Source organism: Tenrec ecaudatus, chromosome 3 (genome assembly GCF_050624435.1).
Source record: "Tenrec ecaudatus isolate mTenEca1 chromosome 3, mTenEca1.hap1, whole genome shotgun sequence".
Lineage (NCBI taxonomy): Eukaryota > Metazoa > Chordata > Mammalia > Afrosoricida > Tenrecidae > Tenrec > Tenrec ecaudatus.
Genome location: NC_134532.1, coordinates 96,186,728 through 96,206,144, shown reverse-complemented (window position 1 = coordinate 96,206,144; position 19,417 = coordinate 96,186,728). Strand labels below are relative to the sequence as shown.

The 19,417-nt window shown below is 37.2% G+C and overlaps 1 protein-coding gene across 2 annotated transcripts in view; it reads left to right on the top strand.

The window, feature by feature from the left end:
* Positions 1-19,417, top strand: part of AFG2A (AAA ATPase AFG2A) — a 325,370-nt gene that overhangs the window by 45,505 nt on the left and 260,448 nt on the right. For both annotated transcript variants that reach the window (XM_075543842.1, XM_075543841.1), the window contains exon 10: positions 1,752-1,906. In XM_075543842.1, coding sequence (XP_075399957.1) covers positions 1,752-1,906 — 155 coding nt within the window. The remainder of the gene's footprint in view (positions 1-1,751; positions 1,907-19,417) is intronic.

Sequence of the window (19,417 nt, the reverse complement as noted above, 5' to 3'; positions counted from 1 at the left end):
TGGATGGAGATTTTAGACTACTTTGAAGGAATAACTTTTTTGAGTGCTTGGGGAAGACATTATATTCCTGGGACAGAATTAAATGACAAAATATTACAGAAGCAAAAGTAACCAGAGTATCAGCATCCACAACACATGTATGAATCTTAATTTTTACAGAGCAACACATAGAAGGCTGGGTGCACCTAAGCCAGCTTATCCAAGGCTGCGTTAGAGGCAGGAAATTCTGTATTTTAGGAATCTGAATCTTTCATAATGGACAATAAGAATGTCTGCCTTTTGCTTGTGAGGGAGTTTCTGTCTCTATGATATTCATATATACATCCTTTAAAAGAGAGTGTGGAACAAAGGTATTCAGTACTCTCTTCGCAAGATAAACACAAATGTTTTAGAGATATGAAGAAGTGCTTTCAAAATGTTGGAAGGCCGAAAAACCCATTGAGTATTTATAAGAGTCATAAATTAGTCTCACAACTCTTTAGATAAGAGGGGACTTACTAAGAAAATTTCCCTACAAAATAGAGGTATGTTATGTATACCTGTACTTTGCTTTTTTAATAGCTTCTCCCCATAGTGAACTGTAAGCTCAAGAGACATGTGTGTTAGACTCACACGGATAATTATCTGAAAAGTATTATACTAATTTTTTAGTATATTTGTACTATTCATTCTTTTTTTAAATAGTAGATTATATTAAAACTCCCCTCCTTTTAGTAATAAATGATACCCAACCCACTGTTATTAGCAATTATGTCTGCCTTTCTTGAGTCAGTGCTTATTGTTTTTCTTTAAACATTTCTATAAACATATAACAAGTAAAAAGTTTAAAGATATTTTAATTTAGGAAAAGCCCACTATACAATATTTCAGATAAAAGTGGTTAAAAACGGCACAATCTAGATTTTTAAGAGATTTCCAAAACTAGACTTCTTCAAAGTAGAACTTCATTGTAAACCGGAACACAAATGTAGTACCTCATTGAAAAGGCTCTGAAGAGCACACAGGGACTTGACTGGCTTCTAAACTGGAGGGCCTTGTCTCAGATCAAGAAGCCTGAATCTGGTGCTATGGAAGGCTGTTGGTGTATTCAGTCCTGTTTGAATTTAAGCTATAGGCAAATGGCAAAAAAAACAACCCCAAAAACAAAGAGTATCTTTAGCATTCTAAGCAAGCATAATCTCATTTTAGTTTTTTTTTTTACCTTTAGTAAATTTAACTTGGTTGACAATGATTATGGGCTTCTATAGTATTTTATTACTTTGGTTATACTCCTCCATCTCTTTTAGTTATTTCTCTCATTTTTAAATTATAATTTCTTTCAAGTGATGAATTTTCTTAAACTCAGTCGTTAGTCTTTACCCTAGATCTCTGATCCCTCTCTGGCTTTACCTTGTGGATATCTTCCATTTTTTACAATATCAGAGTTCATGTGTGTGCACATAATTCTGAAATCTGAATTTCTCTTGAGTTCCAAAAGCACATTTTTGTCAGTCAGCTACAAAATGTTAACTCTGGTTTGAATGTATTCATGAAAAGGCAGGAGCAAAAAGCATGTTAATATTTTCACTGCCCAAACTATGCATTAGGACTCTGCCTTAAGCGTCCCATGCGTTCTTCTCTCCATTGCAAGCACACAGCTTTGCAGTATTATAATCTGCATGTGAGTTGTGGCTTTATGATGATTTTTGTTTGGGGGTGGGTAGTTTGCTTTTGTGGGATAGAAGATCATTATGTTATTCTTTTCCTTGTAGGTCTCTGTGCTTTGCGGAGAGTCCTGAGCAAACATCCTGACTTCCCTGACAGCAAAGTGTCTGGATTGGTGAAGGTTACTCTGAATGATTTCTTGAAGGCAATGAATGATATCAGACCCAGTGCCATGAGAGAGGTGGCAATTGATGTCCCAAATGTAAGTTGTACTAGCCACATTGAGACTCCAAAAGAAATTGAGACTATATGGATTGCCTTTTGAGGTTAAACTCTTTTATTCCTTTAACTGAAATTTTATTGAAATAATAGCAGATGCACATACAGTTGTAAGGAGTAATACAGGGAGATCGTGTGTATTCTTTATCCTTTGCTGAGGAATCATATTGTAAAAATGTTGATATTGATACAGTCTATTTTATTCTAATTTTCCCAGTTTTACTTATACTCATTTATGTATGTTTATATTTAGGAGTCCCTGAGTGGTGCAAATGGTTAGGCCCTCAGCTCTTAACTGAATGGCTGGCAGTTTAAACCCACCCAGAAGCAACTTGAAGCTCTGGTGGCATAGTAGTTAAAGCACTAGGTTGCTAAAGGAAAGAGCAACAATTTGAATCTTCCAGTGTCAGCCCAATTTATAGTCTTGGAAACCCTGTGGGGAAGTTCAACTCAGATCTACAGGCTTACTGTGAATCAGGATCAACTTAAGTGGCGTTCATGTTTTTATAGCTGAAGGCACCTTGTGGGGAAAAAAGACTGATGATCTACTTCTAAAACAGTGGTTCTCAACTAGTGCATCGTGGCCCCTTTGGGGTTGAACAACCGTTTCACAGGGGTTGCCCAATTTATAACGGTAGCAAAATGACAGTGATGAAGTAGCAACGAAAATCATTTTATGGTTCAGGGGTCAACACCACATGAAGAACTGTAGCGTCGCAACAAGAGGAAGGTAGAGAGCACCACTGTTCTGAAAGGTCACGAGGACCTTATGGAACACGCAGCTCTAGTTTGTAGTGTTCGGGTTTGCTGTAAGTTGGAATCAAGTTGACAGCAAGTGTGTGTGTGTGTGTGTGTGTGTTTCAGTGCAATGGTTGCACGCAGAGGCGAGGAAAGCCCTCAAGGAGATGGACTGATGTCTTGACTGCAACAATGGGCTCATGCATAGGTACGACTGGGAGATGGCACAGGACCGGCAGTGTTCCTTTGTTGTGCAGATGGTCTCTGTGTGGTGGCCCTGACTTGACCACAATTAACAACAAACAACAGCAAGCCGTTTTATCACTTGTAGGTGTGTGTACTCACTACTACAGTAAAGACAGTGAAAGTCCACCCACAAAAGGATCTTTCATGTTTTTAAAATACATACACACAAATGAGTGCAGTAAAATTGGGAAAATTTGAATAAAATTAAAGTTCCTAAAGAATCTGTCTCGTTTTGAAACCACAATCACTTTGTTCTCTCTTCCCTTAATTCCCTGGAGACTCGTCCAATTTGCATGAATCAGTTGATGTTAGGTGCCATTGAGTCCATTCTAACACACAGACAGACAGACAGGTGGTGTGTCAGTCAGTATATTTGGTGTATATATATCACAGTGCTTTATCCATTCAACTGTTAAAAGGATATCTGAGGTGTTTGTAGTTTTCAGCTATCTGAATACAGCTGCTATGAACATCCACTTATGAATAAACACAAGTTTTCATTTCTGTGGTGATAAATACCAAAGAGTGCAATTGCTGGGCTCTACACAGAGTCTGGAGAAACCAGCCCCTGGGGAAAGACATCATATTTGGTAAAGGGGAGGGATGGCAAAAAAAAGAGGAAGGGCCTCAAGGAGATGGGTTTACACAATGGCTCCATTGATGGGCTCAGCGATAGCAACAATAATGAGGATGGCACTTGACCCTGGCATTGTTTCCTTCTGATGTACGTAGGTTGGAGCCACCTTGTTGGCACCTAATAACAACAGCATGCTCAATGCATGTTTAATTATTAAAGAAAGTATCAACAAGGTTAATTTTAGAGCAACAACAAAAATCTAATGATCCTTTGGACTCTTTTACATACATCTCATCTTTAACAATATTGCATAGTTCTCAATCAAATCTCCAGAAGAACAAGAGAAGCTTCCTTTTTGGAGTGTGAATAATCCGTTTTATCACGCAGTCAGTTCATACTTGGTTAAATCAGGTCTTTGAAAGACATTCCAGAAGTAAAAAACACTTTTACTTTGTATGCATTATATTTCTAGAAATTCACCCTTAAAATGAAGCATTGGCAATGTGTTGTAGTCCCTTGGGGAATGACTTGAGCCCTAGAGTTTGACTGTCCAGTAATACGCTTTGGATTCTGAGTTTGGGGATTGGAGCACATTAGGGACTCTGCAAGGGATAATGAGGCTGTCTCCTCCCCATGAAGATTTGCTACCTCAGAAACCCTGCACTGGGTTGTTAGGACTCAGAAGCAACTCTGAGGCAGTTGGTCCAATTTGATTTTGGTTTCATCAGAAGACTGCACCTCTTGGTGTGGTTTATGGAAAATGTGTGAATCTGTGCTAGACCTCCATGGAGGCTAGCCCAGACCAGAGAAACCACTTAGCCCTCAGAATTGTGAGAAATAATAAACGCCTGTTTCTATAAACCAATAAGTATTGGGTGTTTAGTTAGCAAAAGCTAAGTGTTGCAGACACTTTCTAACTTCTTGCAGAACATAATTGTCTTGTAAATTTAGATTGAAATTTGGGGACATCCCTCAGGTCTTGCTACTAAGGTGGTATTGAATTATTTTTGAAACCTTTTCAAATTGAAAACCTTTTTACTTTGGGTTTCTTTAGAAGCTTTGTGACAGAACATGCCAATTTAGTGTAAATACTTTGACAAATGATGCTGGATTAGTAAAAACTTATAGTTTATGGTAAAAAAAATTTAGGTGCATTGATAGGAATGCATTTATTTGTGGTATTTATCTAAATTATTGACTATGAGATCCATGGGCCAGGTAGATGCCTAATCATCAAACGCCTTGTAAAAATTTCAAACTGTAAGCCAATTATACCAACCAGAATTAATTTAGTGATTTTAAGAGGTTTAGAAACTAAAGGAGCATACATACAATAAGAATTTAAATGTCAAGTTACTACAAATAGAGAATGTGTTTAAATAGTGACTCTCTACTTTCGGGATTTCTAAACTGATTTATTCATCACAGGAATTGGTACTACAACTACATTTTTAACTGCTCTCATGGAAGATTTCCTTTATTTTCTTTTGATACAGTATTTACAATTCATGGACCTGGGCCATTTTCCATTTGGCATTTTATTATTTGGCCTAAGGCCATGGTGTACTGTGATGTTACTCATGAATTCTGCAGTGATTAACACTGGTGAAGTACTTTCTTATGTTGATTTTTATGCTTGCTTCAGATTGTAAAAATTTCCTTGAGGAGTCACTTTTCTATAATTGGATACCGACATTCAGCTTTTAAAATTCTATAGCATTTATAAAAATAGCATCTTGAAATTATTTCTGCAGATTTTTTCATCTGAATCTTTCTATAGAAACCAATTTTAAGTAGCTGATTATGAACATTTTTAATAGTAAATTTAACACTTGACATCTTTTGAAAATAATTCTCGTATTGTGAAGTAAAAGCATTTTACTCACGATGCCTAGTTATATTTAAGTTTGAAAGAAATGTCCCAGGATGGAAATAATAATTTACTTGCCAATTATAATTTACTTTCAGTATTAATTATAATACATTATTCATATATATCTTATTTTAATTACATTATATATTATTAATATAAAATGTCAGCCTTTTATTTGGAAAAAGCTTTTCGGGGAAGCCTTCCTTTCCATCAGACTTTCTGAACTGATAATATAATAACATATTTCTTTACTGTAGGAATACTTAAAACCTTTGGATGTACTAATATAAATGGTAAAATTTTAGTTTCCTTAACTAGAGATAATGGCTTGCAGTTTGTTATAGCTTCTGCAAGTTTGTGTATGTGTGTTACTGTTTGTTGTTTTGTGTTCTTGAGTTGGTTCTCAGGTATAGAGGCACAATCTGTACAGATTGGAACTCTCCCAGTCCTGTTCCATACTCATAAGCATTCCTATGTTTTCCTTTGTTGCAGCCATTGTATCAGTTCTTGTGGTGAGGCTTTTCCTCTTTTTTGTTGACTTTCTGCTTTGTGTCATGCATGATGTCCATCTCCAGGGACTAGTCCTTCATTCTATTTCCAAAGTATTTGGGGTGAAATCTTGCCATTCTTGATTCTAATGAGCGTTCAGGCTGTCCTTCCATGGAGATAGGTTTGCTCATTTTGGCAGTATGTGGCACATTTAATTGCCTTTGCCAGCACTATAATTCAAAGTCATGAATTCTTCTGTGGTCTTTGTTATTCATTGTCTAGCTTTCACAGACAAAGTACTTGATTAAAAATATGCATTTGGATATTTTAATATAGTGAATTATAGGATATATATAGTTTTTATATTCTCAAAATTTTAATTATATGATAAACAATTTGAAATTATCTGGCAAATAGCTTTTTTAAACATTTTATTAGGGGCTCATACAACACAATCCATACATATACATACATCAATTGTATAAAGCACATCCGTACATTCTTTACCCTAATCATTTTCTTTTTTTTTTTTAACAATTATTGGGGCTCATACAATTCTTATCACAGTTCATACATATACATACCTCAGTTGTATAAAGCACATCTGTACAGTCTTTGCCCTAATCATTTTTTTCTCTTTTCTTTTTTTACATTTTATTAGGGACTCATACAACTTTTTTTTTTTTTTGGTTTTTTTTTAAACGTTTTATTAGGGGCTCATACAACTCTTATCACAGTCCATACATATACATACATCAATTGTATAAAGCACATCTGTACATTCTTTGCCCTAATCATTTTCTTTTCTTTCTTTCTTTTCCCTTTTCTTTTTTTACATTTTATTAGGGACTCATACAACTCTTATCACAATCCATACATATACATACATCAATTGTATAAAGCACATCCATACATTCCCTGCCCCAATCATTCTCAAAGCATTTGCTCTCCACTTAAGCCCTTTGCATCAGGTCCTCTTTTTTTTTTCTCCCCTCCCTACCCTCTCCCCCCTCCCTCATGTGCCCTTGGTAATTTATACATCGTTATTTTGTCATATCTTGCCCTATCCGGAGTCTCCCTTCCCCCCTTCTTTGCTGTCCCTCTCCAAGGGAAGAGGTCACATGCGGATCCTTGTAATCTGTTCCCCCTTTCCAACCCACTCACCCTCCACTCTCCCAGCATCGTCCCTCACACCCTTGGTCCTGAAGGTATCATCCACCCTGGATTCCCTGTACCTCCAGCCCTCATATGTACCAGTGTACAGCCTCTGTCCTATCCAGGCCTGCAAGGTAGAATTCGGATCATGGTAGTTGGGGGGAGGAAGCATCCAGGATCTGGGGGAAAGCTGTGTTCTTCATCGGTACAACCTCGCACCCTAATTAACCCATCTCCTCTCCTAAATGCCTCTATGAGGGGATCTCCATTGGCCGACACTTGGGCCTTGGGTCTCCACTCTGCACTTCCCCCTTCATTTAATATGGTATATATATACATATATACATATACACATACATACACACACTTACATCTTTTTTTTTTTTTTTGCATGATGCCTTATACCTGGTCCCTTGGCACTTCGTGATCGCACTGGCCGGTGTGCTTCTTCCATGTGGGCTTTTTTGCTTCTGAGCTAGATGGCCGCTTGTTCACCTTCAAGCCTTTAAGATCCCAGACACTATCTCTTTTGATAGCCGGGCACCATCAGCTTTCTTCACCACATTTGCTTATGCACCCATTTGTCTTCAGCGATCCTATCATGGAGGTGTGCAGTCAATGATATGATTTTTTGTTCTTTGATGCCTGGTAACTGATCCCTTTGGGACCACTCGATCACACAGGCTGGTGTGCTTCTTCCATGTGGACTTTGTTGCTTCTGAGGTATATGGCCACTTCTTTACCTTCAAGCCTTTAAGCCCCCAGACACTATATCTTTTGATAGCCGGGCACCATCAGCTTTCTTCGCCATGTTTGCATTTTTGGGAAAGGTCTAGAGTTAATTAATTTTAAGTTCCATGGATCAGAAGGGGTTTTTTGAGGGGCGGTTTTCCCCAGAAGTTCTTACTTGACATGTTTACTCTTAGTATTTATTGTAGGACTAGTTCATGGAAAGTGCTCAATCAGTAGTTATTGTGTCAATGAATGACAATTAAGTGCTTTTTATCTAAAAACCTTCAGTGGTCAATTTCAATTATTTCTGAAAATGAGTATCTCTTTTATTCTAGTCCAGTAAAAACTATTGCTATCCACAGGTTTTTCATATTTATAAAGCATCTAATTTTTAAAGTAAAATCTAGCCCTGTGATGCTTTATTAAATGAGATTGTTTTATTTGGACTAGATAACGCAACCTGTGGAAATTCTATTAATTCCATATTGGTTTTTGGGAGGGCTTTGAATTCGGTTTCTTTTGATTTTGCTTTTTGTTGTCTAGACAGAAAAGTGTCTTCTGTCACTCCCAAGATCCCAGTCATCCCTGCCAAATTTTCTTGTGCATTTTATAATTTTAAATAAAAGCAATTGAACAGAGAAACATGTTTGTGAAAGTAGATTACTTTTAACCAAGAAATACTCAATGCCAAAATCAAGAGTGTAATTTGAATCTTAATGAATATTTTAGACGTTTAGCTCTTGATTTCACTTTTTTGTTGTTTACTGACTTTTCTTAAACCTTCATGTGAAGAGAAGTGAAAGTGATTACAAAAATGAGTGGGGAAACCACCAGGATCTGTCCTCAGCTTTTGATTCTGATTCACCATGGCGAAACCCAACATATCACTCTCAGAGAGAGAAAAGGGAAAGATTGTAACCTACACTTCCTGAAGAGTGTCTTCTTTTGAATTTATAATAATGTGGAGGTTGTTACAAGTGGAAGCATATGCTATACTTTTATATGCAGTTACTCAGGTAACTCAGTAACCTTGAAGCACATATGATGCACTATTTCATGTAAAGTCTGATAATCATTGGTAGGGATTAATGTTCTTTTGTGATACAAATGTATATTACATCACTTAATCAATTACAGAGTAACTTTACACGTATTTGATACTGCTCTTAAAGTTCATTCATCTCAATGCTTCACACAGTGGTATCTGGATCATTGGAATAGGGCTTTTGTGATATTAATGAGGCAGTATTAATATAGGGTGTTTCAATATCTCTTAATAGGAAAAGAGAAATGAAATTTTTAAACTATGAGGAAAAAATTTTGTTAAAAGCCACTCACATGTAATTCTTCTATTAAATAACAAGTAGATTACTAATACATAACCCATTAAGAATGATGGAAGATGAGTTGCAATGTTTGAAATATGGCATTGTGAAGAATATTAAATGTGCTATATATAGACTGCCAGAAAAACAAACATGTCTGTGCTGGAAAAAGTAAAGCCAGATTGCTCCTTGGAAGCAGGTATGGTGAGACTTTGTCTCATACTCTTTGGACATGTTATCAAGAGGGAACAGTTCTTGGTAAAGTCGTTGTTAGGTGCCATTGAGTGGACTCTCACCCATAGTGACCCTATGCACAACAGAATGAAACACCGCAGGGTTGTGCCCCATCCTCATAATTGTTCCTGTGCTTAGCCCATTGATACACCACTGTGACAATCCATCTCATTGAGGGTCTGCCTCTTTTCAGTGCCTCCACTTTACCAAACATGATGTCTTTCTCCAGGAACTGGTCTCTCCTGACAATATGTGCAACATATATAAGACACAGTAGTGCCATCCTTGCCTTACTTTTTCCAGTACAGATCTATTTGTCCTTTTAGCAGTCCATGGTACTTTCAATATTCTTCTACAGCACCACAATTTAAATTCATCTATTCTACAGTCTTCCTTATTCAGTGTCCAACTTTCACATGCATATGATGCCGTGGAGAATACCCTGGCTTGCATCAGGCACACCTTAGTCTGCAAAGAAACATCCTTGCTCTTTAAGTAGAGATCTCTGAAAAAGAGGAAAACCCTCACCAAGGTGAATTGACACAGTGACTAGTGACTAGGACAACGGACTCAAACATGGCAACAATTGTGAGGATAACACAGAGGAGTGCTCTGTTCTTTTATAGATTGGGCTACTGTGAATCAGAACTGGATGTATGGGTCCTAACAAAGGAAAAACACCATCTAATTAGATAAGTTGAACCTTAACTTTCCTAATATCCTAGCCATTCAGGAACCCGTTATCTTTTAGGCTGATGTGTTATTTGTTGTTTTCAGTAGTTTTACTTATCCAAGTTTAACTAATTTGCATTATTTCTATTTTGAGGTTGTTAAAATCTCTGATGTGCACCACCACATATTTGTCTAGAGACAACAAAGAAAGGAAACAGAGAAAGATAGCAACAATGTGTGACTAAGTCACAGTTTGGAGAAGCTGAAAGGGTCTATTCTATCAGATTAGAATTGAGAACATAACTCTTTTATTCTTATGCACCTTTCTTTTACAAAATAAATGAAAGGTTCACCCTCATTCGATATCTTTATTTGCCTTCCACTTATGGGAACCTACTCTTGAACCTCTAGCCCAATTTTTGCTAGTGTAATATGCACAACTTTTTCAGTGCTTAAAAAGTATACAATTATTAATGTATTTGCTTATTTTGTGCATTCCTTTTCTGGACTCTCCCAAGTTTCAGAGATGCCACTCTTGATCACTGATACATTTTTGGTGAAAGGAATATATTTGAGTGAATGCGTGAATGAATAAATGAGTAGATATTAGCATTCACAACTAGGACTCTAGCTATCTTAATGATCGTTCACTATGCACCTGTAATACATGAGCACTCATATTTTGGAGAAATTATAAAAGATCAGTGTATCAGCAGGGTACTGCCCAAAATTCAAGCCAGTTTCAGAAGATGTGCAACGAGGGATATTATTGCGATTGTTGGATGCATTTTCACTAAAAGCAAAGACTATCAGAAAGGTGTTTACCTGTGCCTTAATGACTATGCAAAGGCCTTAACTATGTATCATAATATATTTTGGATAACATGAAGAATGGGAATTCCAGAACACGTGGTTGTGACTCATGTGGCACCTGTGTATACCAAGGGGCAGTCCTTGGAACAGAACTAAGGGATTACTGCATGGTTTAAATTCAGGAAAGGTTGTGTGTCAAGATTGTGTCCTTTTACCTTACTTTCTCATTCTGTATGTTGAGAAAATAACCAAAAAGCTGAATTAGATGAAGAAGAATGTGGCATTAGGATTAAAGAAAGAACAATTAGTCACTTGTGATGGTAGATGATGCCACCTTGCTTGTTGAAAGTGAAGAGAAATTGAAGCTTCCTGATGAAGTTTAGAGACTATATATAGAATGGATTACAGCTGACCATGAAGAAAACAAAAATTCTGAAAACCAAACCAATAAACATCGTAATAAACAGAAAATATTGAAATTCCCAAAGATTTCAGTTTACTTGGATCCACAATCGATAATCATGGGTATAGCAGTCATTAAATCAATGCATGGCATTGTACAAATCTGCTGTACAGAACTCCTTTGAATTGTTAAAGAGCAAAGATACCACTCTGAGGACCAAGGTTCACTTGACTTAGCCTCAGTATTTTCAATCAGGTCATGTGAATGTGACAACTCCACAAAGAATAAGGAAGACTGAAGAATTCACGTCATTGAGTTGCATAGTCTTGCAAAAGAATTCTGAACACACTTTGAACTGCCAGAAAAACTAACAAATCTCTCTTGAAAGTATAACAGCAACAGTGCTCCTGATGGCAAGACTTTGTCTCTTATGTGGCACAAGTTATCAGGAGAGACAAGTCCCTGGAAATGGATAAAGTAGAGGATAAATGAAAAGTGAAGCTTGATAAAGTAGAGCTTCAATGGAAAAGAAGACCCTCCATGAGTGGGATGATAGAACACAAGGAATAACCCTAAAGTACCTTTTCAGGTTATAAACTATGAAGCATCCCTTTTTTGTTTGAATGGCAACCACATTTGAACAGAAATGATACTGGTCTCTGTACAGGTTCTGCATGGGCTCCAATAAGTATTCTGGAATTTCCATCATTTGCAATGTTATTCATAATTTATGATTCATGCAGTTGAATGCTTTTACATCGTCAATAAAACACAGGAAGACACTCAGTGAAATAGACTGAAAGTGACAGCAACAACTGGTTCACAACAGTTATGACAATGGAGCAGAACACAAGTGTGCTGTTCTGTTGTATGTATGGTCTCTATAAGTCAAAACTTACTGGACAGCACCTAACAACACCAAGAGACTCTTTTTTACATCTTTGTTCATCAAAGTTTTCTCTTCTTAAGTGTTGAATTCAAACTTGACTGCCTATCCAACATTAGTTCTTACTCCTTTCTAATTTGTTTCTCAGGATATAAAATCTTGAGCTGCTCAGGAAGTTTGAATGAGTTTGCTCAGTTCTGTCACAGAAGGACACCTTTTCTATTTGTTATTTAGCAAAACATTTGGAGAGTTCCTTTATATAGTCTTTCAGAGGGAAGAGTGCGCTCTTAGATTATGCAGAGTTTTTTTTATGACCAACCAACCATCAAAGAAGACCAGAAGAATTGATCTGAAGTTGTGACCCAACAATTTAGAGAGATCTGAGCTAGAAAATGTAATCTAAGGCATTACATTTAATGTATAGCTATTAAACATTTGACATGTTGACAGTGTTTTTCACTAATTCTGACAACATGATGGTTTATTCCTAACTCTTAAACTACATTTTAGTTTTTCTACAAGGGGGTACTCTTCCAAAAAAAAAAAAGAAAATAACATTGCTGGGTGGAGCTTTTCATAGTACACATTTTTTCCTGCTAGTTGAGCATTCAACAACTCCCTCGTAATTGGAGCACCCAGTGGTGTCGCCTGGGAAGTTCTCTCTGGTCACAGTGAATATTTTTCGTAAAAGCAGTTTCACTTAAACCTTGTTTTTCGTGTTCCCCGATATAGGGGAATAGAATGTGGTTGTGAAATTTTGTATCCTTCTTGGGAAAAATGCCACTGAAACTGTTGGGAGGAACATTGAACACAGCTTACAAGGACAGCGCTATGGGAAAAATTCAAGTGTACAAGTGTTTTTCTCATTTCAAAAAAGATAAAATGTTAATTGATGACAAACCTTGTTCGGGACGGACATCCATCAACTTCCAAAATGGACGAAAATGTCTACAAAATTCGTGTACTTGTACTCAAAGACTGATGACTGACCATTGAAGATTGGGAAGTTTTCTGGACTCTCTTGAAGCTCAGTTCAGCAAATTTTCATGGAAGATTTGGGAATGAGAAGGATTTTCTGTGAAATTTGTGCATCGGGCTCGAACTGACCAGGAAAAAGAGTGTCAAGTGGAAACATGCTGTGCTTTGAAAGAAGAGCCCTGAGGCTACCCAGATACTTCCCCCCCCCTCAAGGTGATTCATTACTGGTGAAAGACAGGGTGATATTATTATGACCCCAAAGCAAACATAGTCCAGCCAGTGTAAGATGCCATCATCACCTCACCCCAGAAAAGCTTGTCAGGTGAAATCAAAGATCAAGAGGATGCTCATTTGTATTTTGATGTGAGGGGGATAGTACATTTGGCGTTCATTCCACCGGGCCAGACTGTTAATCAAGCTTTTTATTTAGAGATTCTGAAAAGATTGCATAACAGTGTGCAACCAAAAAGGCCTGATTTGTGGCAGACCGGCAACTGGTTTTGCCACCACAACAATGCATCTGCTGCCACAGCCATCTCAGTGTGCCAGCTTTTTGCAAAAAAACAGCATGCCTCTCTTACCCTACCTACCTTCCTCACCTGATCTCTCTCCTTGTGACTTCTTTTTGTTTCCTGAATGAAGAAGGACATAAAAGGACAGTGACTGATGTCATAGAAGAGGTGAAGAAAAAAATGAGGGGAGGTGCTGTCAGCTATCCAAACGGATGAGTTTGAAATTTTTTTCCAAGAATGGAATCATATATTTGACAAATGTATTAAGTGTAATAGAGAGTACTTTGAAGGGTGTTAAGGTTGTAAAAAAAAGTTAAATATAAAACTTTTGGGAATAATTCGTTTTTTCTGGTGCTCCCTCATATATCACAACCTATATACCTATCCTTACACCATTTTTACCCATTTCAACTACATTAACTCTGAAATAACTCCATATATATATATATATATATATATATCCATTGATTTACTTATGTAGCATATTGGAAACGCTTTATGATACAGACATACATAGCAAGTGAGCTTCTGTTTAAAAACACTATTGTATCACAAATTCCCAAATAAAGATTAATAATCAGAAGCAGCAAAAGTCATATAAAGTTTTTTATTCCTTAACATTTTCTGGACTTGTCATATAATTTCTTTCATTTTGGGGATATTTGGTTATTTACTATTCTATAAGATAGATTTAAAATTCACCTGGTAGACTTGTGTATGTATGTTTAGCACCTGTGCTATTGTTGGTGTTCAGACTCACCAGCCATTTCATGTATAGAATTAGGCAATCTGTTCACATTCTTCTCTGGGATTCCTCCGTATCTTCTGGGCCACTAGAGCTCTTTCCTACCTGTTTTGGCTGAAAAGGAGATGATTTCTGTCAGAGTTTTAGTTAACCCACTCTGTTAGTCCATCATTTCACTCTGCAATTGGATGCACCCTTAGGGCTGAGTCTAGAGAGAAAAGACAAAGAAAAAGTTGAGAATATTAAGCCTCTCTCACCTTTGCTAGTTTTACTCCCCTCCACAGTATACTTGCTTTTCTTTGTTTTCATAGTCCTCCGATTAATTTTGTATTTTGCCTAAAGTTTTCATTTTTAATGATTGAGAGATTTTGTTGATGGTTCAACCAGGATGAAAATTATTTTTTTTCCTGTCATTAACTATTTGAAGCTAATGGTTGGCTTTTGTTTTTCTCTAAATTTAAGAATAGATTTTGCATACTTAAAGACCGAACTCACTACCATCTAGTTGATGCTGACTCATAGTGACCTGAGAGGACAGAGTTGAACTGCCCCGAAACTGTAGTTTCATGGGAATAGAAAGCACTGTCTTTTCTCCCCAAGGAGACACCGGTGTTTTTGAATTGCTGACCTTGAAGATAGCAGCTCCCTGAGTTTCCGCCAGACCACCAGGACTCCTCTTTGAGCACTTACTCCTCCTTAATCGTGGGTTAGCTTATTAAGTAGCATTTGGAAATTTTTGTTGTTGTCTTTTGTCAACATTTGTAAACTATATACACACACGCACATATACATACATATATATTTTAACCATTTAAACAGTTGAAAAGTCAGGATGTGACCGAGTAAAATTTGAAACTGATGCTAACCTACTCAGTATTTTTTGGCTTATTGCGCTTAAGTTAAGACATACTAGTATGAAAGAACAAAATAAGGGGTACTCTTTGTCATGGTGCTTTCCTGAAAATAATACTCTCACAAGAATTTTTGTCCCCGGCAATGTAAAATTTGACACCCCCAAAATGGGGATTTTGACTGCTTGGTTTGTTAAATACATTGTCAGTTTCTTTGGAACTACTGAACCCTCAGGACCATCCCCCTCACATGTGCAGCCCAGTGGATTAGGTTTTACTTCATCCCCCTGGCTCCTACCTTGAATCAAGTCCATACATTTTTTTAAAAAACTAGATTTGATCTGTGACTTTATATTTAAGGTTGAGGTATTCTTCCCCCTCCACCCCATTTTTTTTTTGGTGGAGGGTGGGGGGCTGTAGTTACTGAATGCTTGTTCAGAAAGTACTATAAAAGGTCTGTGGGGCTTTTCCCTTGGGAAATTGATCTCACTACCCTGACTGCTTTCTTGACAGCTCTTCCTTTACTTCTAACTTTATTACCTATTTAAAAAGGCCTAAAGCCATATGTGAGCAGCTCTTCACTGGTTTCATTACGGAAAGATAAGAAAGAAAATACCCACCTATTGTCAGGAATAAGTTCAGTTTGATTATACGAGTAACTCTGGAAGTTATGATTTACTTTAACTTATTAAGAGACTTCTAGAATTTTTTTACTATAAAAAAAGACAAAATACTGTTTGTTGAAAGATGAGAAGTATTAGAAGATGAAATACTGTCTAAAGGTAGAGCAGTGAACCAGCTAGTTTTCGAATTCCTGTTTCAGTCTATGACTTTTGTGATTTCATACTAGTGTTGCTTTTACAGACTACCTTTTCCCATGACTCTCTTTGAATTGGGACTATTTTTATTTACTTTTTAGTACATATCTTAGCCATACAGAAACTTTATTTATGTAGCATTCAGATGCAAAATCAAAATGCTTGTGGAAATTTTTGTTTTGCCTTTAGTAGTTATTAGGCAAAGAAAATGAACAGAAGAGGACTGGGGTAATTAAATATGCTCATGAAGCTACATATGTAATTATTTTTTTGTTTTGTCATTAGTCCTTCCAGATATAATCCTCATAGATGCAATTAAATAAAAATTAAGTAAAAGAAAATAATATTTAGTGTTAATTAAATATGTATTGTTTGGCTGGCAAAGTATAATTAATTCAATACACTTATTTCTTACGATAATATTGAAAACTTACCTTTTATTCTCGTATAAGCCGAGTTTTTCAGCACTTAAAAAAATCATTTTATTAGGGGCTCATACAACTCTTAACACAATCCATATATACATCAATTGTGTAAAGCACATTTGTACATTCATTGCCCTCATCATTCTTAAAACATTTGCTCTCTACTTAAGCCCTTGGCATCATTTCCTCATTTTTTACCCTCTCTCCCTGCTGCCTCTCCCTCAAGAACCCTTGATAATATGTAAATTATTATTTTGTCTTATCTTGCACTGTCTCCCTTCACCCTCTTTTCTGTTGCCCCAGGGAGGAGGTCACATGTAGATCCTTGCAGTCGGTTCCCCTTTCCAACCCACCCTCCCAGTATTGCCACTTACCACTGGTCCTGAAGGGATCATCTGCTGCCCTGGATTCCTTGTCCAGTTCCTATCTGTACATGTGTACATCCTCTAGTCTAGCCAGATTTGTAAGGTAGAATTGGGATCATGATGGGGGGGAGGGGAGGAAGCATTTAGGAACTAGAGGAAAGTTGTATGTTTCATAGTTGCTACACTGCACCCTGACTGGCTCATCTCCTCCCCAAGACCCTTCTGTAGGGGGGTGTCCAGTAGCCTACAAATGGGCTTTGGGTCTCCACTCCGCAATCCTCATTTACAATGATACAATTCTTTGATGCCTGACAACTGATCCCTTCGGCATCTCATGATCATGCAGGCTGGTGTGATTCTTCAGTGTGGGCTTTGTTGCTTCTGAGCTACATGGCCACTTGTTGAACTTCAACCTTTAAGATCCCAGACTCTATATCTTTTGGTAGCCTGGCTCCATCAGCTTTCTTTACCACGTTTGCTTATGCACCCATGCATGTTCGCTGAAATCCGTATGATTTTTATAAACCAAAAACCAAATTCATTGCCACTGAGTAGATTTCAACTTATAGTGATCCTATAGGACAGAGTAGAAATGTCCCTATGAGTCTCTGAGACTCTGTAGGAGACCTGCTGGCAGTTTTAAACTGCTGACCCTGTGGTTAGCAGCCCCACTGGGTAACCATTGGACTACCAGAGCACCTCTTTATTTTTAAAAGCGGCATATTTGTGGTAGAGCGTTAGTTACATTTTGCAGTAACGTAATTGAAGAGAAAATAGTGGTAGATTATGTATCACCAGTACCTTAGACAATCTTTTCGTTCATTTTTCAATGACATCACATATTTCAATACTCAATAATTTTAGCAAGTACAATACTATGTAGCAATTGCCAATTTATAGAAATATGCCTGTTTATGGAAATTACAGTGAGGAAGCTCAGTATAGAAAGATAATGTGCTTTCATCATAGTTTGACCGTGACATCTAGTCAATATTTATAAAATTAAACTCAGGGCCTAGTGACCCTCACTACTACAGAATGAAAGGTTTGACCGTACGCAGTATTCGTTAATGTAGCTATTGTGTCAGTCTCTCTTTTCCAGGATCCTCCTCTTTTTCACTCTCCCTCTACTTAACCAAGTATGTCCTTCGCTAGGGACTGCTGGAGTCCAACAAGTGTCAGAAGTCCTGCCATTCTTGCTTCTCAGTAGCATTCTAATTATACTTCCTCTTAGAAAAATTTGTTTGTTCTTCTGGCAGTCCATGATACTTTAAATATTCTTCCTCAACATCATAACACAAATGCATCAATTCTACTCCAGTTTTCCTTATTCATTATCCAGCTGCTTTAGATACATAGGAGGTAAATGAAAATACTCTGGCTTGAGTCAGAGGCACCTTAGTTCTCAGAGTGACGTCTTTGTTTATTAACACTTAATTAGATGTTATATAGCAGATTTGCCTAGTGCAGTGTGGTGTTAGATTCCTTCAGTGCTACTTCCAGGAGCATTGATTAAATCTAAGTTAAATGTAAATGTGGACAGCTTCAATCTTCTTTCTACTTAATCATGATTTTGTTTACTAGTACAGTTGTAAGGATTTCTGTTCTCTTTACACTGAGTTATAATCTATACTGAAGGGAGTAATTGATCTTTGTCAGTAAGTGCTTCAAGCCCTTATAGCTTTCAGCAAGCAACGGTGTGTCCTCTGCATATTCCAGGTTGTTACTGAGCCTTCCTCCAATCCTAATACAAATCCTTGCAATCCTGATGCAAACTTCTTGGATTATTTATAGATTGAATAAGTAAAGTGAAAGGATAACACCTTGATGCGTATATTTTCATTACTAGCTGAGTAATAGTCCATTGTATTGTGTGCACCATATTTTGTTTTATCCATTCATTGAAGGGAAATTGGAATCTGTCAGTTGCTGGTGGGGATGAAAATGGTAGCACTGCTGTGGAAAACAATGTGGTGGTTCTTCAAAAATCTGAAAATAGAGCTACCATTCCCTCAGTGCCATCAAGTGAAGCCTGACCCCTAGTGACCCAGTGAACAGGGATAAAGTCAAACTATATCCCTGTGGGTTCCTGAGACGGTAACGCCTCCATATGACCCAACAATTGTACGCTTGGTTAATTCCAGTTTTCCATGAACTTCAAGCCCCTGCTATAGCTTTGTATATTGGGAAATTATGATCATGCAATGGTCTCATTTAATGTGATAAATATTGGTGAATTTTGGCGATGGATATAAAGGCACTCAGTGAATTGAACTGTAGCAACTGTTGTATATGTGTAAAGAGTCTTAATAGTACAGTGCAATGGTTGAGCAGTTGGCTGCTAACCCTAAAATGGGTGCTTGAAACCTACCAGCTGCCTCTGGGAGAGAGACAGGGCTGACTACTTCTCTGAAGATTGCAGCCTTAGGAGCCCTCCGAAGTAGCTTTAACCCATTTTATAGAATCACTATAGGCTTGAATCAACTGGATGGATATGGGGTTTTTTGTTAAGTTTGAATATTATTCAGAATGAAAATTAAAAATAAAATAGACAATGATCAAAGACATCAGTGAGTGTACACAGGAAGTAGCCCTCACCTCAGAGTGAAAATTCTGCTGCACCTCTATGTACAACAGGCCTAGTGACCTTTGATAAA